Below are 26,604 nucleotides of genomic sequence, written 5' to 3' on the forward strand. Positions count from 1 at the left end.
TCTGTATGTTTTCATTTTTATTCAGTTTACCTCTGTACTTAATCAAATTAGTTATTTAGTTTTGTTTTACTTTTTTATACTGTATTGTATTTTACAAATATATATATCTGCTTTTTCATTTTATGTAATTTAATTTTGTTTCATTTAATTTCTAATGTTAAGTTGTAATTTTGGTTTATATAATTTGTTTTATTTGTGTTTTTATTGCTGTTGGAGCATTTTATTTTTAATGAAGTTCTATTTGTTATTGTAGTGTAACTGCCACAGTTTTATGCATTTTGTTTGAGTGATTAATATAAATTTTTCTTTGTGTTAACAATAATTCATTCTTTTTTAACAATTGATCTTAAGATTCAAGTCTAGGAAGACTTGAAAAGAGGGAGCATGTTAAGTAGAAATATATTTAGTCTTTCCCTAAATAATGAAGAATTTATTGTTATTAAGATAAAAAAAAATTCTTTTAAGTTTTATACAAGGGTTCTGTCTGTAGTTACAACATTCTATCTTTATAAGCTAGATGTGTAAAAGTTGTATAGTTCTGCTGTTCCTTTACTTGAGACAAGTGTTACATATTACAATCATTCTATAAAGTTTATACATGTATAGCCCTGTTTCTTTATCAGTTTACCTCAAGTCAGGTCATACTCATTTCAAGGGATGATAGAGATTTGTACAAGTTAATACCAATTAGGGGTTTATCTTCCTTGAATATGTATTTTGGAAATATCTGCTGACATACATAACACTATGTAACAAAATTTTTACTTTTTCTTGTTCCTGGACAGAAAGTGTTATTTTCCAATTGCTTATGCCTAAAATAAATGGAAAAGACTATTTCTCTCTTCAAACTTTGCTTTTGGGACCTGGGAGCATGTAACGAAAACATGATGGGAGACTATATTTGGGGGCTGATACATGAAAGTGATTTACATTACAGTCATAAATCTCGAAAAACTACTCACTTCTAAACATTTTTATGTAACTTTAGTATAAATACATGTAAATCTTGATTCATATGTTCTTTTATTCAGACCTTATTCAGGTTACAAAAGCAAAGCGTGAAGGGAATGATGCCCATTTTCTGTACTTTTACAGCATAAGCAATTAAGAAATAACACATACTATCCAGGAACAAAATTTGTATTACATAGTGTAATCTAAGGATTATAGGATATTGCATTTTGAATTGTCTTACTCAACTGTATGGTATCTTTTTTTCTTTCTTACCTTTAGCTTTTGTAAATGTTATTCTTTATCTCATCTCCTTTTGTGCAGACTTTAATAGTACATTCAATTAGAAAATGAATAGGTGTAAAATAGTAACCACTATTTTAAGATAACAAAGATATCTTTGTTTAGGTATTCTTACTGGAGTGTAAGATTCTCATGTGTATTTGTTCTACAATATTATATTAAAAATTTTATTTATACATGTTATAATTTTAGACTGAATATTTAAAATATGATTTTTCTTATTGTTTCAGAAAGAAAATGAATTCATCTGACTGTACAGAATGTTTTTACAATTGAATGAAATAATGATAAAGGTGGCTTAAATGTAATGATGACTGACAGCACCCAATCTTCTGTGGTGACAACCTCCTCTGGTGGAAGTTTGTTTATTGTGAGTGATGGAAACATGACAAATTCAACTCTATTATCTGCCCCCCAGAGCTCATGCGATGACTATTGTGAGGTTAACCAGGATGTTTCAAATAGCACCTCAAGTGAACAAGATGACACAGTTGTAGATTCTCAACCAGTTCATGATCAGATGTTGCCATTTGAAGTTGAATTAACAGGTCCTGAAAACAGTTTTATTAGAGGTAGAAACAGCAACAGCTTCTCAGTGGAAAGAAAAACTGTTCTATCTTCCCATGTCTCTGTATCTACCATACCAGAGAAGAATCACGATAGTGGCATAAGTGGTTGTATGGAGGAGAAGACTTGTACACCACCAAATTCTGCTTTATTTTTTCATGAAGATTTAAAGCCAAATGATTTATCCATGGCAAAGGAGCAGATGACAAAGCATGGTGCATTTGAAAGAAAAAACTTTTCTTTGGCAGTTCCTTCTAATAGCAGTGAATTACATGAAGAACATAAGGTAGGTCCAAATAGTGCAGCTGATTTGCAGCTGTCAGATTTACATGTTATGCAACCATCAAACAAAGTAATGAGTAAAAATATTCAACTCATTAAAGATCATACACCAACTCTCAGTAACCTTCAGTCTCAAGGCTCACATTTAGTATCTGGGTTTACTGAAGTACCATCATCAGCATATTCAAATGGTTCTAAATTGCAGAGATTGCCACCTGTTTCTACAATTATGCAGCCACGCTTAGCTTCATTGGTGAAAGGAGGTTTCAAGATACCTTCTCTTGAGTCAACTCACATAGCATCATTTTTAGACTTGCCTCGAACTTCAGTTACTTCCAGTATTGACCTGTCTAATGCCCATGATCTTCAGAGTTCAGAAGCAGTTTGTCTTTCAACCGTTAGTAGACCTGAGGAACATATCATGGTGAACCCTATTTCTTTGGTAGCTAACAAGTCTGAAGCTGAAGGAAATTTCTTTGGAGAATCTGTTGATTCATTTCAGTCTGGTTCTACTTTATTATCTGAAGCAAGTGTTGTCTACTCAGCTAGTGCATCTCGAGGTATGCCACATTCAGCACCTGTCATCATGTCACTACCAGATTTTTCCAAAATTCATGGTGGAAACCTATTGGTATCCAACATTAAAGATCATGTTGGCCATATGTCATCTTCTGTTAACAAGTTTGCACGAGGAAGCCATCGAGGACCTTTGTTTCTTGATGACGATGGTCATCCAATTGTTTTTCCATCAACAAGTCCCTTACTTACACCATTAGATTTGGGGACAGCAACCTTAAGTATGGTTACTTCTCGAATTTCAACACAAACTGCTAGAAAAGGCCAAATGAACACATCCTTTCCCGCTAACAAAATAGCAAACTCTAAACCAACATTAGGTGTTCCTACTGGTGTAATCACTGCAGTGGGATCAAGTCATTCTGTTACTCCAGCTACGTCATATGTAACTACAGGCATTCAAGAACATCCCTCTTTAATTACACAAGTGGAAAATGTTCATATGTCAAACACATCACCTAAAAATGGGTCTGTTCTCGATGGACAAGATCTGTCTGGAGTTCTTGGTAGGAGTGAGTCCGAAGATGATGATGCTGATATTTCTGAAGCTTCTAATATAACCACAAATTCTGCACTGGATAACATATCCACATCTGCTTTACCATCTATATTATCTAGTCTTGCTTCACAGTCTTCTTATTTGTTATCTAGCCTTGTTTCTTCAACTTCTCCAAGCCCTTTGACACTTGCTAAGACAGCACTATCAAGTATTCCAGCAACATCTGGTATTCCATTGATTCATGGAATGCAGCCTAGTATATCAAGTTCACATATACCTTATGTTTCATCATTTGTATTATCTGGGATTCTCCCTACCTCATTTTCTGGATCTTCTGTGAAACAAGAACCACAGGATGGAACAGCTGTGCCAGCTGTTACTGCAACTAGTAATATCTCAACATTACCAAGCTTAGTTTCTATTCTTAAGCAGGAAGCTCCTCTAACTGGAAATATTAATGATTCTGGACCTTTGCCACCATTTACAGTAGTTTCAGGCTTGTCATCATTGTCTAAAAGGGGACTTACTGGTTTTGATTCAGCACAAGTGAACTTCCCTAGTTCTGTCACTCAATTTGGAGAAATTTCTGTAAAAGAAGAACCAACTGATAATGTAGAAACTTCTCCATCTGAGAGTCTTTCTGAATCCCAATCTCCAGTTTTACAGAATACTTCTAATATTTCAGACATTTCTCGTTTGCCCACAGTGCCACTTGCAATGATTAACACTAATGTCCAAAGAGATCTTTCCTCTCCTGCTATGACACCTACAACCATTGTGCCTTCTTCCAACGTAAAAGCTGGTATTGGTTGCACAGCTACTGCAATTTCAAAAACCACTTCAACAAATGTTGTTGAAATGGCTTCTACTTCTTTGATTGGAGTTAGTTCTGGAAGAAAAGCCATAATTGTGGATAAAAATATCTGTCAGATTTGCAGAGCTGGCAAGCCATGTAGCTTGCATCATTCCCAGCCTCACAGTATATCACATCAGTTAGTGTCAGGACCACTTCTCTCTGGTGATCCAACAAAACCGTTCCAGTGCAACTTGTGTGGGAAACACTTAGCATCAAAAAATGTTTATCAGTTACATATGCGTTCACATTCTGGAGAAAAACCTTTTACTTGCAACCTCTGTGGTCATCATTTTTCTCAAAAAACCTCACTTACAAGACATATGCGTTCTCACACTGGTGAACGTCCCTTTCCTTGTGAAGTATGTGGGAAACGTTTTGCTGACAAAGAACGTACAAAAATACACCTGCGTACTCACACAGGAGAAAAGCCATTTTCTTGTGAAATATGTGGAAAATGCTTCTCACAGAAGTCTACAGTGAAAAGACACATGAGTGTTCATACTGGTGAAAAGCCTTTCACTTGTGAAACATGTGGAAAAGGTTTTGCTAATAGAGGTAACTTAAATGCTCATAGCAAAACACATGCTAATAGTGTGAATACATAACTATTACACTATTGTAGTAATATAATGTGTGAAATGAGGATGCATCCCTCTGTTTGAGGGATCCATTTATATGTCCTTAAGCACCTTCTAAATTAGTTTGTGTTACTATTGAAAGCACCCAATGATTTTTTTTTAAGAATGAACTAGAATGGAAATTAAATTTGACTACTAATCAAGTCTTTTTATACAAAGATGGAACTATATATACCTTTTGTTTCCTTTGTAAAGTATGAAGTACAAATCTTGTGGTTTAATGCAATAGATAATATTTGGAAATGGGAGTATATTTAAATACAATTTTTTTTAATTACTGTTTTGTATTATGTATTTTTCTAAATAGAAGAATATGGTTTATGATTGATAAACCATTATGCAAAACAAGTTATCCCACGTCTGGAAATATGTTTGGAAGTATTTGTTAGATGAATTTTGTTAGAGAAAAACCAGTGAATTTTAAAATGCATTTTGAAAAAAATATAGCCCTATATTGAAAATTGTAAATGAAAGTAATATTATTTTGACATTACAGCATGTTTGCTAGTTATTTACTATATAGTAATTAATATACCTTGTTATGTATCATGCAGAGTCTATACATTTTATTTGATAGAGGCTAAAGTCTTGCATATATTATAGACTATTTAAAATCATATTGTAAATTTATTACGTTTTCTACTTCCTTACTATCTTACTTTTTTTACAATTGTTTTTATCTTTGTCACTAGCCATTCCATGCACATATTTTTATTTAAATGTAATGTCTTAGATATAGAGTATGTAGTTTTAATTTTGATGGAAAGGTACTAAACTTGAAGCATGTATCTCGGTTGTTGCTTATTGTATGTATGAATGAGTGTCTCAACCAATGAAAAGAAAAACTGCATCAACCACTTACTGTTTTAGACTTGAGTCCTTACCATATTGACACATTAGTGTCATAGAATACTTGCTCTCTTATTAGTGAATAACTTTGCATTCTATTTGGAATAACCTTTTGGATTAACAAGACAAAAAATGTTACGTTTTGCAGGCTTATATGTAATTATAACATGTCTCACATCATACAGTATTTCAAGTCTAAATATGATAAGATACAGCAGACACTTTTCATTATGTAAGTGTTCTATACAAGTCATTATTGTGATAATAAAATTGGAATGTTAAACTAAAGGTGGCAAATGTTTGGAATGAGTTCAGGGTAATTAATTTTATAGTGTTAACTCCCTATGTTTAGTCCTGAAACAAATATGGTTATATTTTAATATTTACTTTGAATCCATTTTTCAAAGGAAAGTTGTGTTAGTATCTTATACAATATGGAATTACTTCAAATACATTTGATGAATAATTGTTGTTACAAAGTAATGTCTGAAAAATCCAGAAATTATTGAAGTATATACAGCCATAAGAGCATTAAAAAAAGTCAGTATTTTTGCCAGGTCTCAATGAATATTTGGTCAAAATGAATATATATTGGTTTTTTATTGCATCTGTTACAGGTATTTTTAAAACTTAAAAAATGGCATTTAGACAATAAGCAATATATGAGCAGAAATTTATTCTGTTACTTATATACACTTTCCATTTAAATACATGAAAGAAGTTAAAAGGTTTAACATTACAATTTTACAGTATATCCATCATATTATTGAAGTGTTTTAACTATTAGTTGAAAATTTAGCACTTAAGTCACTTTTAGAACCTGTGTTTTACTGTGAAGTTAACAATATGCATAGATTATGCTTATAAATTGTGTGAAGTATTTTTATTAGTCTGTGTGACAAAAAAAAGGGCTATTTAGTGCAGGGGGTTACCAAGTGAAACAATTTATCCAAGTGTCTATTTAAAAAGAAAAATGTTAAAACTGCAAATTACTTATCTTGGAATAGTGTTTCATAATAATTAATACTTTTGTCATGCTTCTTGGTGGGAAAACTAGACAAACCTAGCAAGTTGGAACAATTGCTTCCTTCTATCCATAAAATCTTATTTTGTTTCCTATGTCCTCCACTTGGTCAGCAGTAAGCTTACAAATTTACAACACTAAAAATCCCAGGTTTGAATTCCCATGTTGGGCAGAGGTCAGATATTTTTTCCCTACTTTCTTCACAGCTACACATTATCTGTGGTAATTCTAAAATTAATATCTGTTTAATTCAAAATATTTAATTCCTTTAGTATTTTTGAGTTGAAAGTTTATACATCTTAGATAATTTGATTATTACAAATACAAATAGTGTTGTTGATTTGATTAAAAAAAACATTTTTAACCTTGAAAAAATTCACTAATTTGTAAGTTTATCAAAAATCATTATGCACACATATATATGTATGTTTGTTCTTTTCTTACTAAATGGTGTGTGTATTACCAGATTATTTAGCCATTAGCAATTTGTAAAATTTGTAGCCATCATTTATTAGTAAAATTCACTTCTGTATTTAATAATCTCAATATCTGTTTATCGACTACAAGTGAAACATACAAAGTTTTTTGTTGATTTTTCATATTTGAAAATATTTTACATTCAACTATAAATCATACTTTCCTAATGTAAAGATTATGAAAATTTAACATCAGGTCTGTCAAGCCTTCCAAACTGAAAAGGTTTTAAAAACCAATGGTTTCTGATATAATATCTTACTTCCCTTCATATAATAATTTTTCTCATGTTGTTCTGCCCTCTATATGCATAATTTTCAATTGCCACTAGCCTGGATGCTACCACTTACACTCATGTTTATACATGTTATAGCTGCACTGTAGCATGTGATAACCCCCCACAAATAGGAGTGCAACACACCCTCATAGTGTAGATGACTTTTCTGTAGTATATAATACTGTCATCCCTTCCTGATTTGGCATTTACGAGTGCAGTTGTATAAAATTTTTTTCTCAACACATTGCATTTTTGTGTTCACTTTATCTTCGTACTATGTTTTTGAAAACTTTCAGTTTGTTGTTATTTACGTTTTTGAGTAGTGTTTTTCTGCATGATGAACTCAGTTTTATGTGACAACTACAATGTCTGGTATGGATTCTGCCACACTTGTGGCACAATATTGTGGCTTTGGGCTCCATACTTTAACCAGATATATGTGTCCATGCTGAACAATTCTTTTCCCAACTGCATATGAATACCAGCATGCCTAGACTTTACATTTGGTAAACTTGCCTGCTTTGTCTTATCATAGGTTGGAGTTTTCATTTCTTGATTTTCATATCTTGGAATCACTGATTTAAGCATGGGGCTCTGACCCATCTGTTACCATTTATTTCCCCTTGCTTAGTTTTGTTTTTTTATCTTACCCTGATGACTATCCTACACTGTCTTTCTTCTTTCTTCCTTTCCAAATCTATCTGCTGGTCTTGGCAGATATGTGTGCCATTCTTTTCCCCACACTGGAACATGTATCTTCGTCAATTTTGTCCCTCCATACATTGTAGCTTTGTTGTTGGGATATCCTTGGCACATGTGCATTTGCCTGCTTCTTATCTGCAAGACCTATGTTTGGCTCCTTTCTTTCCCAGTTTGTTTTAGGAGATGGGAGATGTTCCTGATGCTTTGGAGTCTCAGATAGAGGCTGTGTGCCAATATTCCTCTCTTGTTAGTTGCCTGTCCTAGTACTCCTCTATATGCTTTTTTGTTTCTTTACCTGTTCCATCTTCCAGTGTTTCAGCAGGAAATCATCAAATTACTCATTGTTGCATCTTCAGACATCAGTACCATTGATGATTACCCCTTGAGTTGTAACTCCATGGTGCCATTTTGCAACAGATTCTTGGGTTCTTGAATTGCTGTCAGAAGGACATTTTGTTTTTCCAGTTCATTATCACCAGTTCCATTTCTTTCTTTTTCCTTCAGATTCACTTTCCTGCCAGCAAATTTCAGAGTCAGTTTTGTATCTTGTGCAGAAGGACACTGTTGTACAATTTTCTCTTTTTTCTGGTAGCTTCTTCCTGTTTGTTAATGGCCTCAAAGAAAATGGTATCAGCTTCCTGATATCAATTTTTCAAACCTCAGCCACTTCAACCTTCCATGTTTCACCATGGAGTTTTCTCTCAACCTCAGGTGGTCATTCACTCTAGTTCCTTGGATGACAGAAGTCAACATCTTGGGTGCTCCCCTTCATATTTCTCTTTCTATAGCATCTCAACATTACCTTTAGTTTGTTTATGGGGGTCAGGTATTTCAATTTTGCACTCTGCTATTCAGCCTGACATCAGCTTTGTACGTCTCCTGTTGTGAATCAGAGCCTTTGTCTTTCATTTACTTGATCTGGGATACTAAAATTCTCAGGAGATATCCAGCTGTTGGGTGGTAGTCAAACCCTCAACACATCACCCTTTTGTAACTCGTGTGTCTTGAGAACTCGATCATTTCTTGCCTGTGTTATGGGGGCACTTGGTCATGATCCATTCCAACAATTAAACCATTGTCTCTTATATCAGTTATCAATGGGACACCTGGTATTGTTCATTTTATTTTCAAACAATAAAATCTCCTTTGATGGGCCAAATATGAAAAAGTTCAACTTCTTGCCTGTCACATCTTGGATACTTTGAATCTTATAGCTGGTTGGCTCTCTCTTCCCAACAAGATTCTACTTGTGGAAATTTCTCAGGTGTTCCAGTGGTTATGCTCCTAACTGAGTTACTCCCCTTTTGAATATTTTTGCCATCCTCCTCATTACAAAATTCACTCACTTCTGGTCTCTGTTAATGTGTTCTGTCAAATATTTACCTAAATGCCTCTCTTTCTGTCCTTCTTTTCCCATATCTTTTTCTTTATTCAAACCACTGTATGTCAAGTCCTTCTCATCACTCCATTCCAGCCAGTATAATGATAGTTTCTAGTCTTAAATCACCTTCAATCATTTCCCCCTCTGCCACTTCCTCTTTCCCAGTCCTTTCTCTACCAAACTTATTCCTCTCATTCATTCAGACAAAGCCACACTCCATCTTCACATGTACATTTTGTCATTCCCTTGTTAGGTGATCCAGACTCTATGCAAAATAGCTTTCTTTTCTCATTCTGTCAACCCTTTTTTCTTTGCTGATAACCTAGCATAAATAGTGCATTTTCTGTCACTGATCTAAGTATCATGTCTTTTCATCTTCCCAAATAAATGTTTTGCTTCTCTTTGGCTTTTTTACTTGTCTCTTTAATAATGGTTTATCCACTTCTACCAGTTCTTTTTGGTTTGCTGCTTCTATTATATTTTCCCCTTTCACTTCTATTTGGTTCCTTTTGCTTTCTTCATCCTCCCCATCCTGTTGTCCTACCTACTAGTGTTGTCCTTCTTGCACTTACCATTTATTTACTTTCCCCCCTATGAACCTCTAGCATTTTGCTTTATACCATTTTAAAACATTCTTTACTTTTCTTTGCATGTGGATGTCATTTGTCAAAGATCTTTGCTATTGATATTTCTCAGATTCTTTATTATCAGCCATATGTTCTCCTTTATCCTAATCATGATTTTTTACCAAAAATGGTGGCATGTGAAGGGAGCATCATATTCACGTATATCTTCCATCCATTTATTGCTCATCTATTTTCCTGCTTTGAATCCCAGTCATTGTCTCTATCCTGTGAGAGCTCTTCATTATTATGTCACCTGCACTGCTTTTTTGTGCTCCTTTTATGTCTTTTTATCCCTTGGAACTCATCCTTTTCTCTTGCCTGTAATCATTACTAGTTTGCTTTATCATCTTATTCATTTGGCTTATGTATTGTTGACTGAGAATTTTCATATCATCAAGTCTGTCATTTCATTCTTTCCCTAGCTGCTCAATTCTGTCATCCATTAAAGTGGCCTCTTTCTACATCTCTGGATCACATCTTGTGGCAAGTGATGCATGTCCAGGTATACCTAACTATAAATCCATATCATACACTTTTACAAGTGATTAATGCTCACTGATAAGGCTCCTAGAAAATTACTCAAGGTATCTTGTTTATAAATAAGGTCCTTACCAGACCATACCAACTTGTGAATTACCATGAGTAAAGCAGTGTTGGGATCACTGACTATTCCTTTAGTCCTAGTTAAATAAACTGGGAATGGCCTGCTTTTCCAAATAAGGTTTTCATGGTCACCAATTGCACTGTTTTATGGTATTGCATTCCTCTGGACTCCTCATCACATGATTCTCCTCTTTTCTTGTGGAATACAGTAGTCCTACCACTTTACTAGTTCCTTACCAGTGTGGTGGTGGATTGAGGCTTTCACCTGCATGAGTCTGCTTCCACTGAATCAAGAGTAAGGTGGTGGTGTTCTGCTTGATTTAGATGGTATTTTACTCCTATTGTATATCAAAAACTTCATCATGCAGCCTAGTTTTGGACTAAATGAATCCATCACATTTTCTGTATGTTGGATTCCAGTCGGTCTGGTGTTGGATTGGCATAGGACCAGCCAACACATGATTGGTAGAGGCTTGCCTCCTCTCACCGACCGAATGAAAAATTCCTGATGCTGCCTAAGTATTGGACTGGAAATGACCCACCATGTTTGTTTTCCCAGTTCCTACCCAGTGGTCTTGTGTTGGTTTTGTACTGGGTCTGCACACGTACCCTGCCAATGTTTTCAGAATGGATTGTTTTTTCCTTTCTGCTTCCTGAGCTGTAAATGGAGACAGTTTGGACCCTTATTGTTCAGTAGGCTGGAACACAAATACCCTATGTTGCCTGGCTTTGGACTAGAGTTGACCTACTGAATATGGTCTGACAGTCAGTCCTAGTCAGTCTATACTGCTTGGCACATCCAGTTACTGATTGAATGAGCTCTTTTACATCCTGTTTTGCAACACATATTTACAACAGGTGAATAGTATACCTGGTACATATAGGATGGGGTGTACCACAAGAGCCCTATATATTAGGATATCACACTCCATGGGTTCTTTTTAAGCAATTTCTGAAGAGTGTTCTTCTATGTAATTTTTGAACCAACCCCTCCACTGTTTACATGTGGGATTCTAGTTATTATATGAAAGGAGGCAAGGTATTGTATTGGAAGTTACTTTCCTAGACTGAAAATGAATTTCTAATAGATACCTTCATTCATACTTCTCACCCATCTTTCCCATTTCCAGTTGTTGTTTTTTTGCCTAATCTCGAAGTGATGATAGACTCTACAGTATAGAGGGAAGCAGGGTGTATAGTATTTATATTTGTTGAGAGTTGTCATGTGTTCATTTGCATGCTATAGTGCAGTTATACCACATGAAAACTTGAGGGTAGGTGGAAGCATCAAGGCTAGTGATAATAAGTGAAATTTGCATAGATAGAGAGCAGTACAAATGAAGAAAAACTTGTGTTAACAGAAGTAGTATCTATCAGAAATACATTTTCAGTATAGGAAAATGTTAACTTTTGCTTGTTTTTTTCTTAGTATCTAATTCATATATTAGTAGGGATTCTTCATTTTTTGTATGTCATGAAGTATTTGGAAATTTAACCAGTTTCAAACATTGGGGAATGGCTAAAAAAAATTAAATTTGTTAATAAGATACAATAGTGTTAATACATGGAATTCATAATTTTGTTACATAATAGCTTAGCACACATTTAAAGGCTTTCATTTTTGTTCAAAATATTTCTAGATTTTAAGAAAATCATAGGACTATTAGTTACTGAGGTAAGCTTTAGTAATGGTATTCTATTTAATTTTTAGACCAACATTATTCTGTAAATGCTTTTAATATTTCATAGAATATGTATAAAATGATAAACTTCAATAGTGAGCAGTAAAGAAATGCTGTGAATCTGTATATGCATATATAATTGCAATAGATATGCCATGTATACACTACATGGTTAAAACTGTTTGATCATTCATGTACTGATTGTGTCTAGAATATAGACCCCATGTTTAATATCAGACTGACATTTTTTGGTTTGAAATACTGCCTGTATCTTTCAGCCTGCTAACATCTGCATCAAGCTCCTGGTATATTGTTAACAGAATATCATACAATTCTTTCTGCATTGCACAAGTCAGTGCAAGAAGGTACTGTGGTCTTTGTGTGTCAAGCCCTGCATTGATGGTCTACAACATCCCAAGTTAGTATGATGCGATTTAAATTCTAATATTGAACTGGCCATGGTGACAAGTCTGCATAATTATCTGAAAACCAGTATGGCACAAGAAAAGTATTTCTGTAAAACTTGCAGAATGCTAGAAGTGCTGCATTGTTTAGGACATTCAGGTACTTCTCAGCAATAGGAGACCCTCAAAGACAACTAGTAGACCAAGTCCATGGTAGAGGAAACATACTCATATCATGAAAGAATAACCAGATTCCTTTACATTCTGCATCACTTAATCAACGTAGTAGCATTCAAATGGCTGTCACCTCACCTATATTCCTCTATTGTACATGAAACACCATACAGAATAATTCATTACTTCAAATAATTGTTTTCCACATCTAGGTTCTGTGTTCAGTGTGTCTTGGTAAGCATTATGCTCTGTTGGTTGTTATGATGAGAGATTTGTGGGCTACACCACCACAGAAACCCAGTTGGTGCTTCCTTCCTATATACTGTCTTGCTAACTATAGTTGACTGGAAGAATTCCTGAGTAACTTCTCTTAGGTTGACATGGATTTTGGTTGATTTTTCTGATAAGTCTTTGAGATTTAATTATCATTGTCCTAGGTCAACCTTGGCAGGGACACGTACACTTAAACTTCCATCATTTATTCACTTCCTTCACAATTTTTATGAGCATATCCTGATTCAATTCAATCTGTCTGCCAGACTTTTCTGACAGATGACATTCAACTACTATTCTTTTTTTGAAGCTCATTTAGCTCTTATCATTTTTAATTTGTACTACAGACTGTTTCCCAAATGTGTGATGGCTTTTAATACATATCAGTTGAGATTCCATGTTATTGCTATTAAACTGACAAATTTATATGCACAATGAAGTGGTTTATTTTTGGGGAAAACACATTTTGACAGAATGTTGGTTTACATTTTCTTGAAACATGCAGTATGTTCATCTAATATGAACCATTTTGTTATGCTTATTAGTCATTATATGTCAACTTACTATTACATTAGCATTATGTAGTCCCATACACAGTTGTATCACTGTGACCTACATTTTCATAGGTGGCCATACACTTTTAGATACACAGGAGTTATTAATAAACTTCTTATTTATAGTTCTGGTTGAAAAAAATCAACTTAGAAATTATTAATACTTAAAAGTTTACATCCTTGCACCACAAGTAGAATTAAATAGTTTTTCAACACCTTTTTTCCTTTGATTTGTGGATGTATCATCTGAAGTAAATCAACCCTGATTTTACAGATTCATTTTTCTGATATTATGTTATAACATTAGTTGTTGAAGCATTTTTTAAGCTTCATAGGCATTGTTATATAAGAATATTGTTGCATCTGTGGATGAGCTTAAATTTTTAAGAGATTTTAGTTTGTAAAGATCATTAAGTATAACTTAATTTCATTATATCACAAATACTATGGGGTGTTATTAATGGTTGTAAATGTATGGTATACATGTTTTTTTCTAATTTTAGCTTCAGTCAAAAATCTGTTCCATAAGTCAAATCATATAAAGCAAAACAAAAACCTATAATTTGGTTTTTGGCATGAAACTACAATATTCTGATTAGTATTCTAGTGTTTAACTTGTACAAAACCTTTACTGTCTTTTAATACAAAACTTCAAATTGTAACTTTTAAAAAAATCTAAGTCTCAGAGTGGTACTTTTAACTTTTATCTGAAATAAAATAAAAAGGTATTGGCAAAGAATTCTTTTATTACAAAGATTTGCATAAATTCAATTTAATAGTTTTCAGAACATAAAATCTAACAGGGTTACACAGCAATCAGAAATTGTAATACTGCTATGTATTAATTAGTTAAACTATTTATTAAATAAATTGATTTAAAATACATTACCTATATCACAATGCAAATACCGATTGTGAAAACATCTGCCGTTTAACAATTGAAGTTATCTTGTGTTTAAAATGAATAAAGTTGCAGGATATTTAGCTACTTAGAAATCTATGTAGCAAATAACCTGCAACTTTATTCATGTAATAATTTATATATACATTTATAAATGTATTAAGCAAGTATATTATGTGCTTATTTAAAACTTTTTGGTGTGATTGGTATTTGGACAGTTGTACCATTAACATTCTTTTTGTAAATGGAGAAATATAAAACCCTGCTTTATGATACACTTAGAAATAGATTTTCTAGATTTCCCATTTCCTCTTTGTACTCTAAAGAATAAGATGATAAGAAAAAAAGCAAAATATAAAAGTGACACTTCTCCATTCATGATTGTTACCCTCTCCCTCATCACAATAATTAAAAAAAAGTGGAGGGGTGTGTGTGGTAAGGATTCCTTTTTTGCTTGAAAGGGCAACACAACTAACAATCTGTCTAAAATTTAAAACCATTATTTGCTTGGAAGGAATATAAACTTTATAAAACTCTTCTGTTTCTATTGGTAATACTGTATTACAATTTTGTGGTGCCGCTCATCTCAGTCAAGTAAGTGCCTTATGTTAGCTAAAATGAACTTAATTAGCCTAAAGGGAAGGCATTGTTTTGAACCCCTTTAGTGTAGGACTGAATGAGATTGTTCTGTAATAAAGAATGACTATTTTCATGATTAAAAAATAAGAGGAAATGTTTTCTTTCACTGCACCTTGTTCACTAAAAAGCATTAATTGTATTTTCATCATGTGAAATTTAAATATTTATGTATGTGCATATATATTTAATTTTTATATTAAGGTAATTAAATACTAATTTTAGCAGTCAGATTTCAAAAACATTATACTATTGAATAATGTTATTGATATTTTTGTTCACTTCTGTAAAATTATTTCATAACCCATCCTATAGATGTATTTTTACTGGTCATTCTTCTTTTACATATAGTAAAAGATATTTTTCAAAATTATAGGTTACATAATTTTGGCTGAACTGTCCAAACAATTTTAATAAATTACTTGTGTTTCTTAGTGCAGATGTAATATTTCATGTGCCTACACATCAGGCATTAATTAATTTTTATCTTAAAAGTTCTGTTCTATTACAAATACTGTGGAATGTGACATTGGTCCAGTCTTGAAATAAAATGTAAATGAATTTTTTTTATTCAAACAGTTAAAGTTAGTTTTATTATACAACAGGTTGATTGATTTCAGCAGTTTATGTCAAAATGATCTGTTAAAACATTAACAATAAAAATTTTGTTTTGTTTTTAAATGAAGGTGATTTATCACAGATCCCTGTATTTAGTAGGGTGAACAGATGATTTGGTGTCCTGAGAAATTTCTCAGGAAGCACAAAACATTCTGATTTTATGATAAAGACAAGAGTTTCAAAGTAACAGTAAAACCTAAAGGAAGTATATTTGAAAATGTTATGGATTCTTAACAAACTCTAGGGATGAGTAGACAATTTTAAGATAAAGTGAACAATTAATTATTTCTTGGCAATATGTCTATCTTATTTCATTTGTTTTGTACCTATCACCAACAAAGTAGTTGAAATTATTTCACAAAGCAAATGCTAATATATCCAGAAATATTGTGGTATAGTTCAATAAATTAAATAAAAGTTAAATTATTTCAAATTTGTAATAACTATATTGAAATGAGGGGCATGGGCAAGATTATACTGGTTTTTTTCAGTTTCAAAATCTGGTCATCCTACTATTTGGGTTTCAGAAAGTTAGTGTTCTCATCCAAAAAGTAGTAGATATAGATAGACTAAATACATTCAAAATGTTTTATTTACATTCAAATGCTTTAAATTAAACTGTTATCCATTGTTTTCCTTGCACATATCAATTTATATATTTCTATAATTTACCTAATGCCTATAACTCGCTGCATTTTATAACTCATCTCCATCATTAGTAAATCAACAAGGTATTACCTCTGTAATATGTTTGAAAGTTATGTACTATATCTATTGTGAAGAAAAGAAGGTATGTGCACTGAAACACACAAGCTAATTAATTTTTGCAGGTGTATAAAAACTTTAGGTAAATATTTATGTGTAGGATGATTAGTAATAGACATATATTTACTTCAACAGTAGCTAATACAGTTTAAAATTCATAACATAATTTTAATGTGTCATTTATAGTATTAAACAAATAATTTTAACATTAATAAAATTTGGTTAATAACCATATTTCTAGCCTTACAAGTTATTTTCCATTTACATGAATAGTTTTGTGATATTTCTAGTATGAAAATGTACAGGAAGGAAAAGCCTTAAGACTTAGAAAAAATTCATTTTTTTTTAAATTTTATGTATGTACAGTAACACAATGTATGCAGAGCAATGTAAAAGATTAGTTTTTTTCAAGTTTGTTACATAATAACATATTCTCTCTTTCTCCACCAAATACAGAGATGGTCATAGTTACATTACACATGCATAATTGTTATAATATTTTTATTAATAACCTCTAAATGAGATTGTATAGTGTTATTCACTTACAAAGACAGCATGTAAACTTACCGTATTTGCTGAATATTTTAAACAAAAATGTTAACTTAAATAACAAGATATTTTCACAGAAGTATCTCTGTATTTAATTTAATCTGTATCATCACATTATGAAATTTATGTAGCATTCTTTCTTCATTTTTTTTTCCATTGGTATTGTAATTAAAATTTATGTTTTTAAGTTTTTAACCTATTAATATATTGTTTATATTATGTTATTTTCCAAACGGGTGTGATACAGTATATTGAATACCAAAAAAAGACTGAAAATTAAATCAACAGTTCTGTTGTATGATTTCTTTTCTGTATGAAATAAGACCCTGTTGATTTTTGAAAACTTCTTGATGTAAAATCTTTTTTTTTTTCCTACCTTAGTTTGTTTTCTTGGTCACCCTAGTGTATGTGTGAATGTATCTTAGCAGAGGATTTTGTATATTGGAAGAAAAACTGGAATACTTGCACAAGGTAGTTTTTACTAAGCCATTCTTTTCTAACAAAGAAATAATTCTAGGGAAAGAGTTCTTGCATAACATACTTTACTGAACAGAACATGTGGCATATAATTCAGACAGTATGTAATAATTGTTACTTTGCTGGTCATTGTAGTCACGATACATCAAACCTTACAATTTAAACTGTTAATTGCATCAGTGTTTTTATCATCATACTTTCAGTTATACCTACATGCTGAGTTTAAAAGTACCAGTAAAATGTTTGTACTAAGTGTTACTTGAGGTAATGTTTTTGTCTCCGTCTCCTACTGTTGTCAGTTTTAGAGAGTACAAATTGAATGCAAAAAAGTGTAATTAGAAATAAACTGACTTGTTTGAAAGAAAACATTTTCAAATATGTAAAATAGTACCACCTGAATTGTTATTGTAAAAACATGTCATCATGAAATGTTATCAAAATATTTCATCTTGTGTAAAGATTCTTTGTTAAAAGTTTTATTAAAAATAATAATCATGCTTTATATTGCACTTGCTATCTCAATAAAATCTTTTAATCAGGATTTTTGGTTATGCATTTTCTTGAACCAATATGCACAGCAATAACACAAAATCCTCATTTCATTCAATAAAGTTTTCTATAGTGATCTTAGATATTATGCAAAACAAGTATCTGATTTTAATTCATGAAATTTTACTTAATTGTATAAATAATTTTTAAAATATGATTTAATCTCATGGATTTCACATTACTTCTATGTATGCTTTATAATGTTGATCATGATAAAAGGCCCAGCATGGCCACTTGTTTAGGACACTTGACTAGCAATCTGATGGTCACAGGTTTGAATTCCTGTTACACCAAACATGCTTGCCCTTTCAGCCATTGGAGCATTATTATCTGACAGTCAATTCCATTATTCATTGGTAAAAAAGTGTGTGGTGATTACCAGCTGCCTTCCCTGCTAAATTAAGGATAGCTAGTACAGAGGGCCCTTGTGTAGCTTTGCATGAAATTCAAAAGCAAAATAAAATTATGATTACAAAAAATTTGTATTTACTGTATAGTTTCAGATACTTCTGTATTTTTGATATTTTCTAGCACATAGAGGATTTTTTTACTAAATACTAAGATATAGTTTATTCTCTTAAGTACTTATATGACCTGTGATTTTAAAACATTACATATTATTCCTATTAAGTATATTTGAAAATCTCATGGATTCTTAACTAACTCTAAGTATGAAGTAGTCAATTTTAAGATGGATAAAGTGGATAATTAACGATTTCTTGGCAATGTAATTTGTCTAATTTGTTTCATTTATTTTGTATCTATCACCAATGAAGTAACTGAAATTATTTCATAAAGCAAATGCTAATATATCCAGAAATATTGTGGTATAGTTCAGTAAATTAAATAAAAGGTAAATTATTTCAAATTTGTAATAACCATTTTGAAATTATGGGCAAGGGCAAGACTATCAGTTTTTCAGTTTGAAAAATATGGTAATCATAGTATTTAGGTTTCAGAAAGTTAAGGTATGCTCATCTAAAAAGTAGTAGGTATAGACATACTGTATTTTAAAATTGTTTTATTTACAATACCACATGTGAATGTTTGAGTCTCAGAGGAGGTAAACCCTATAAATAGGAACTTCTGGGTGGTCCCCTCATGATATATAGGACTTGTAACACAACCTGCCTTCACAAAGGCACATGAACATGGAGATGTAAATGCATGTGGATAGGCTGTAATGTTCCATCTTATAAGTGAAGATAACTTGCACAGAAAAATGCCTTTTGGCTACAAAAATTAGCAAAAATCTTTGACTTTGGAATAGTAAGCAAGCCCCTCTCAGTAATCTCTCTTCTCTTGAGGAATTGAAAGTAGCATGGAGAAAAACCTCAGTAGGATATCCAGGGATATCCTTGGTGCATTTCAATTGCAAAAGGAGGTCATTACGTTGTGGTTTAAATGATTCAACCAAGATACCCCAGTACACAACTTCTCGACTGAGTTAGACAGCAAGCCCCTATAACTCTTTCTAGATAAAAAAAATTGTCAAATAACGAATGTAGAACCAGAAACTGAGGTACATAAGCAGTTGGAGATAGCAACTGTGAGAGTCTTCCATATGTTATCATTTTCTAATTAATTTTGTTTTATATTTTAATTTGACCAATCTCACTTTGGAGTTTTACAAGGGACAAATTACATCTGCAAACTATGACAGTACAGCTATGCTAAGGTTTCATGGGTACTACACCCTCAACCAGCATCAAACGTAATTTCAAAAACAGCTGATAGGTCTAACTGATTGACCCTACAGTCTACACAAATTAAAGGCCAGAATTGTTGTTTTGCAATGCCTAGACACAATCACCAGCATTTTGAGAGGATTCAATAGCAGTTATGCAAAGCAAACAAGTAGATGACTATTTGATTCCAAGAAGAGGTAAAGTATATGGACACAACCTTCAAGGCAAGGCCCTCTTGCCACATACAGGAATTGACACCGAGGGCCTTAAGTGTGATAAGTGAGCTAAAGGCACTTCACATACAGAAAGATCTAATGCTGTTAAAATGTTCATCACTTCACTCCAAGACGGCAACTTGTTTTCGAACCCCTAGTGTCGTATCTAGTCTGTCATGGAATATCTATGCTTAAAATTATGCAAATTGTATTAATTATTGTAAAAAATATCTCGAGCAGTTTACTACAGGTTTGAATGATAAATAAATAAAATACTTATCCATATAACCATCATGTACATTACCTACCACAAATGAAAAAAGACTTGTATTCTAATATTCCATTTCTTTGTTACTTACATTTTCAAAAAATGCTCTAAATATAATAGCAGCTAATTGATAAAACTATTTTTCAGAAGGAAGTTACTGCTTTAAACTGTTTCCATTATATTAAACTACATAGCAAGAATGAGACAAACTAAAAGAAGGTTTAACGAAAATGGAAACGGAATTTCTTGAGTAAATGGCACGGGAAAAAAGTAATATTCCACGGTATTTATCTCTTGGATTTAGGAATTTGGATTTTAAATTGGTTTGATAAGGTTATTTGTTTTGTTTTTCAATATTAACAACAACAAATTTTTACATCAGAACTGTGTTTATTGTTCAGTATACCAATTGTCAGTTCTAAGTGAAACAATTTAGTTGAAATCCCATACATTACAACTGGAGGGCAGTGGGTATCGGGACTAACAGTTAAAAATGACATAAGACTAGAGAAATTACTTGTGAATTATATGATAGAAGCATGTTAGGAAGTTTCAACGTTAAAATCTAAATTTATAAGTTGGCAGACAGCACAGATAACATAACTATTGTTGCACTGTCCACTACTATGGGGACTTTTTGTTTTCGTTCTATATGAATGGAATTTGTTTCATTTCTTAAAAGATTTTAAACATCTGTGTTTTTAACTCTACTGATGTATAATGTACCTTAGCATTACTTAAACTTGTTACTATGTTTTAATAAAAGCTCATAATCTGTGATAATGGGCTTCCATGCATGCATTACAATATCTATTTAAGTTTTGTATCTTAAATCTAGAAAAAAAAATGTCCACTAATGCAGTAATTTTGTATTTTGTAATATCTAATCGCATCCACAGTCACATTTTTTGTACTGTTATTGTTTACGTGTAAATTTAGTGTATTTCATAAAATTAAAAATAAACTCCGTTAATGGTGGTGTTCTCATCCTTATAAACTTAAGAGCTGCGTGAAATATACACATTTTATATTCCAGTTTTTAAGAATTGAAATTAATAACTGTTAGAGAATATCAAAAACAAAAAGAGAGATAAAGTTTATTGAGTTATAATTTTGCCCTTCGTTTAGCTATGCAATAAAATATTCCCAACAGATTAAAGTGTGATTTTTCTGTAGTTACAGGTTGTCAAACTCTTTTCATAAATTATATTTGTTTCAATGTGTATACTGAAATAAAAAACAAATATAAGTGAATGTTTATAGAGGTTGAAGTGAAAACAGTTTTATTGAAGTATCTAATAAAATTCCATCTCCAAGTCTGGTTTGAATAATAGTTACTACTGCTTACGGAAAGTGGTTTATTTCTTCTTTTAGCACAAAGCTACATAATGAGCGATATGAGCTCTACCCACTGTGGGGAATCAAACCTTGGCTTTTAGCATTGTAAGCCTGCAAAATTACCATTAACCCCCCAAGAAATTACTATAACAGTCTTGTGGAGAGCTAGTAGGCTTAGTCTTTGGCTTTAACTTTGCATTCGTTACAAAGAAACTTGTTTGAAGTTCAGGTTGTGCTGTCCCTAGCAGAGTATACAGGCCACCAACTCGAGGAGTTTGCATATGGAATGGTTGGGTTTGTTTTGAATTTCGCGCAAAGCTACACGAGGGCTATCTGCGCTAGTCGTCCCTAATTTAGCAGTGTAAAACTAGAGGGAAGGCAGCTAGTTATCGCCACCTACCGTCAACTCGTGGGCTACTCTTTTATCAACGATTAGTGGGATTGGCCATCACATTATGGCGCCCCCACAGCTGAAAGGGCGAGCATGTTTGGTACGACGGGAATTTGATCCCGCGACCCTCGGATTACGAGTCGAGTGCCTTAACCACCTGGCCATGCCGGGTCGATATGGAATGAAAACTCACATAAAGGCAATTAAATGCAAGTGAAATAATCTGTATAATTGTATTAACAATTCTTCTGAAATATCTTCCATTATTTCTATTATAAGCATCATGAAACCCACTATTTCTTAACTACTTCGCTGGTACAGCGGTAAGTCTACGAATTTACAACGTTAAAATCAGAGGTGAGGTTCGATTCCCTTCAGTGGACTCAGTAGATAATCCAATGTAGCACTGCTATAAGAAAACACAAAAATACTATTTCTTAAGTACAATTAGTATTCTTCACTTTTATTTCTTTACACATTTTTGAACTTTTAACGAAATACTGTTAGATTAGATCAGAAATAGCAGCTTTACAAGAGGCTTGTGCAGCAAACTTCTTGTAAATTCTAAAAATAGTGCCAATTTCCTCTGGAGTCAGATCATGTCTTCGGAGAAATAGATGTTTATAGTTGGAAACACGGAATAATATAAAGAATTTTAGTGTTGTTCCTATTGTTCAAGAAGTTTAGCAGATATACTCTCAAAAACAGTCCTTTTAACTCGATTGGTACAAGTGGGATATTCTAGAAACAAGTGGACTATTCCATCAGAATTACTAAAATTTACATTGTTAACGATTCTCACAGAACTTATTTCTGTCGTTTAATATCCTTGTTTAAATCATCTGGACACAAATAACTTAAAGTGTATAGAGACGAACCATATAACTCACGTTTTTTCACATATTGTTAATGCGCTCAGTGATCTTCCTCGCCATCCCGTTAACTGTTTTTGGAGACATTGATTCATTTCGTCAGCATTTTTATCCAAACCATTGGGGTTTTATCTCAAACACACCACGTCTTTCGGACGTGAGAATTCGTAGCTTTAAATTCTTGCACCTCTGAGGTCACAAAATGATATATTTAAAAACGGCTGGTATGGTCAGAGAAAACATTAGTAGAGCAGCGAACAATGTTTCGACTTTCTTCGGTCATCGTTCAGTTCACAAAGAAGGAAAGGGTTACTGACTGGTAGTTGACCACACTTTTGTATATATATATCACATAATTTTTCCCTCAGCCTCGAAGCTTCTTTTTGTACCTAGTACTTTAATTCAGTTTAGAAATAACGCTGGACCCTAAGGTGGCCTCCAACATACCTCTGCCATTCCTATAATTTTACTGTATGAGATAGGTCAGTTGATATCTTATCCACTCCTTCAAACCATTCTACTTTTTTTTTCTCGCATCTACATTGATACCGCATGAGAACCTGACAATAGAGCTATAAAAGTTATTCGAGCCATAACCAGTAATAGATCAGTCAAATGGGACAAACATATTCTCAGTAAAATATTCACTCAAATTACATATGCTTCACGTATTAATAGTTGTCTGTACGCTGTATGAATATAAACTGCAAGACAAATAGGTTACACTATATGCAGGTCGACATTGTTACTTTTGCTGTTGCTGACTGAAGTGGAGAGAAATTATTCTAATACGTAAGCAAAATTTACTAGCAGAGGCAGCGAAATATTTGACCATGTGACTAAGTTTTATCACTTGACAGGTATTCATTTTTCATAGATTGGTAGTAAACACATAACAACGAAACATTAGTACAAAATATCTTTTTATGAAGAAAATATTACATAAAATAATACCTTTAAACAGTGGAAATGTTACCAATAAAGAATAATCCACATAATGAAGATAACCCTTTTACAATGAAAAAAATTGTACCTTACATGTAAAAATTCAAGTAATTAACTCGTTACTCAAGGAACAATAAAAGTAAACATTTTTAACAATGAAAATTACACTTTAAAGTAAGATTTATATAAAATCAAACAATAATAGAAGAAAAATTATTACACACATACATTATGGCCATAACAGTTGTGATAAACTATGCACACACACACACATATATAAAGAGTATACAAACGAACTTCAAATCCCTAAACCTAAAACCATTACTACTTTAGTATGTACATTTTACAATAGTAAATACAAGCTCCAACATTAAATACATATACGTATATGTAAACAATTTAGGTTACAACTTGGATTAGTTCCCCTAAAGGAACCCTAACAAATCTTCCAATGCAGCTGAAGATTCCTGGTGTATCATGACGATCTGACAAACAGTTTATTTATTTCTTATAAGATATTTCCAAAGGTAGGTTTTAGTTTCGGCAGGAATCGGAGTGAGGAAGTCTTCTTGTTAAGGTTTAGCATTGGCCACAGTTTCATAACTTACCATATTCTTTTTCTGTGGGATTGATCCACCAGTGTATGGCCTTTGTGACACTTAGATACCCATATTTTACTTTAGTGTCATCGTTACAACTTTGAATGGCGGCGCCATTTTAAACATGTTTCCACAGGCTTTTTCTTTTTTTCTTTTTTGAATAATATATGAATAACAGAAGGCTCACACAATAACTGTAGAAAGGCAAAGTTTTACCTGTGTTTTGAAAATGTTGAATGACAACATTTCAGTTTACCCCTGACATTGGACAGAGTCAATGTTCAGATAGATCGTGTTTTTAGCTTTTTAAGAGCCATTGGCCTTTTTAATTAATTTTAATCTTTTAACCTAATTTACAGCCATGTTACGTGTTTGGCTTCGTTTTTTAATTTTCTTGTTAGGTATTATAATTTATTTCGGTCGAGTCTGCGATTTATTATGTTACGTAGGTTACGTATTACTATTTCAAATAACTGGAAATTTTAATTTTAATTTAGAAGTTAAAATGTTAATGTGTGTTAAATTTATGATATATGTCAACAAGATTGATACAATATTCTTTTTTAACACAAATATATTTTAATATAGAAACAAAAAATGCAATTTCTAATAACGGTTATTACTACTAGTTACTATAAATGATGATTTTTAATACAAGAATTTCACAAACTATACTGAGTTTTCTATCTGGTCTAGAATTGTCTTTTATCGACATTAACGGAGAGCCATATAATTCTTTGTTGAAACTTGTTTGTTTGTTTTTTGAATTTCACACAAAACTACTCGAGGGCTAACTGTGCTAGCCGTCCCTTATTTAGCAATGTAAGACTAGAGCGAAGGCAGCTACCCCTCACCACCCACCGCCAACTCTTGGGCTACTCTTTTACCAACGAATAGTGGGATTGACCTAACATTATAACGCCCCCACGGCTGAAAGGGTGAGCATGTTTGGCGCGACGGGGATGCGAACCCGCGACCCTCAGATTACGAGTCGCACGCCTTAACACGCTTGGCCATGCCGGGCCGTTTGTTGATACACTTGTACACTTCTTTTGACCACTAGTTACTCTTATAGTACCCCTAAGCTTTCGCTGACAAAGATACCTAATGTCCTTGTAATAGCACTAACGTCCGAAGTTAATTCACTGAAGTTAAACGGTTCTTAATGTTCGAAATCAACTAACGTTCCTGGTCCGATTATGTAGTTTTTCCTATTTATTAACAGGCATTTGTCACAATTCTAGCTTTCGAGGCCTACAGCATTCTGACTGTAGCTGACCAAATATTATCTTCTTCTGTCTCTTGCTTAGCTGCTTTTACATGAATCACGCGAGTTTCTTGAAGTTTCAACAATGTTTGTAAAACAAATATTTTGATTCTTACTCTCAAGAATTTTCTAAAAATTTCGAGGACAGGCGGGACTTTTGCAATATACAGTCAAGAATATAGATCACATGCAAAAAACTACACTAAAACAAGCGTAAGCATTAAAATAAACGTATCATGGTAAATATTTCAGAACTCCCTCCTTAGGGAATTAAAAAAAAATGGGATTAGGACATTAGACAATTTTTAACCAAAGTATTAGACATATTCATTCTATATATGTACATAGATAACGATCTATTAAATACAACACACTCTCAAAGAAATATACCATTTCAATAATTATGACAATATAAAGCGCAATACTTATAACCTTACGATAATAAAATTACATCGCACTTGAAGGTGTATTAGCACAAACGTTATCAACACCTTTGACATGAATTATCTTCAAATCATATTATTGTAATGCTAAACTCAATTTAACAGCCTTCTATTATCGTCCTTCATTTGGTTCAGAAACGTCCGTGGGTTGTGATTAGTGAAAATGACAATAGGTTACTGAAATGAAATAAACACTGAAATGTTCAAAAGCTAATACTAAACCTTGTTTCTTTTTCCACAGCTGAATAGTTCTTGAGGAAACAGTTAAACGTTTTAGGAAAATAACAAATAGGGTGTTCAATACTTCTGTAATCTGACTGTAATAGAACGGCACCAGCCCCACAATCGCTGCTATCAACAGCTAATGCAATAGGATTGTCAAAGTCAC

General features: G+C 32.7%; 1 protein-coding gene across 5 annotated transcripts in view; it reads left to right on the forward strand.

Moving 5' to 3' along the window:
• The window catches only part of LOC143253181 (uncharacterized), a 43,384-nt gene extending 25,202 nt beyond the window's left edge, over positions 1 to 18,182 (forward strand). For all 5 annotated transcript variants that reach the window (XM_076506589.1, XM_076506588.1, XM_076506590.1 and 2 more), the window contains one exon: positions 1,485 to 18,182. In XM_076506589.1, coding sequence (XP_076362704.1) covers positions 1,562 to 4,639 — 3,078 coding nt within the window. In that variant the 5' untranslated portion in view covers positions 1,485 to 1,561 and the 3' untranslated portion in view covers positions 4,640 to 18,182. The remainder of the gene's footprint in view (positions 1 to 1,484) is intronic.
• The last annotated feature ends 8,422 nt before the right edge of the window (positions 18,183 to 26,604 follow it).

The sequence above is a fragment of the Tachypleus tridentatus genome, chromosome 6 (genome assembly GCF_004210375.1).
Source record: "Tachypleus tridentatus isolate NWPU-2018 chromosome 6, ASM421037v1, whole genome shotgun sequence".
In the NCBI taxonomy this organism is placed as follows: Eukaryota; Metazoa; Arthropoda; class Merostomata; order Xiphosura; family Limulidae; genus Tachypleus; species Tachypleus tridentatus.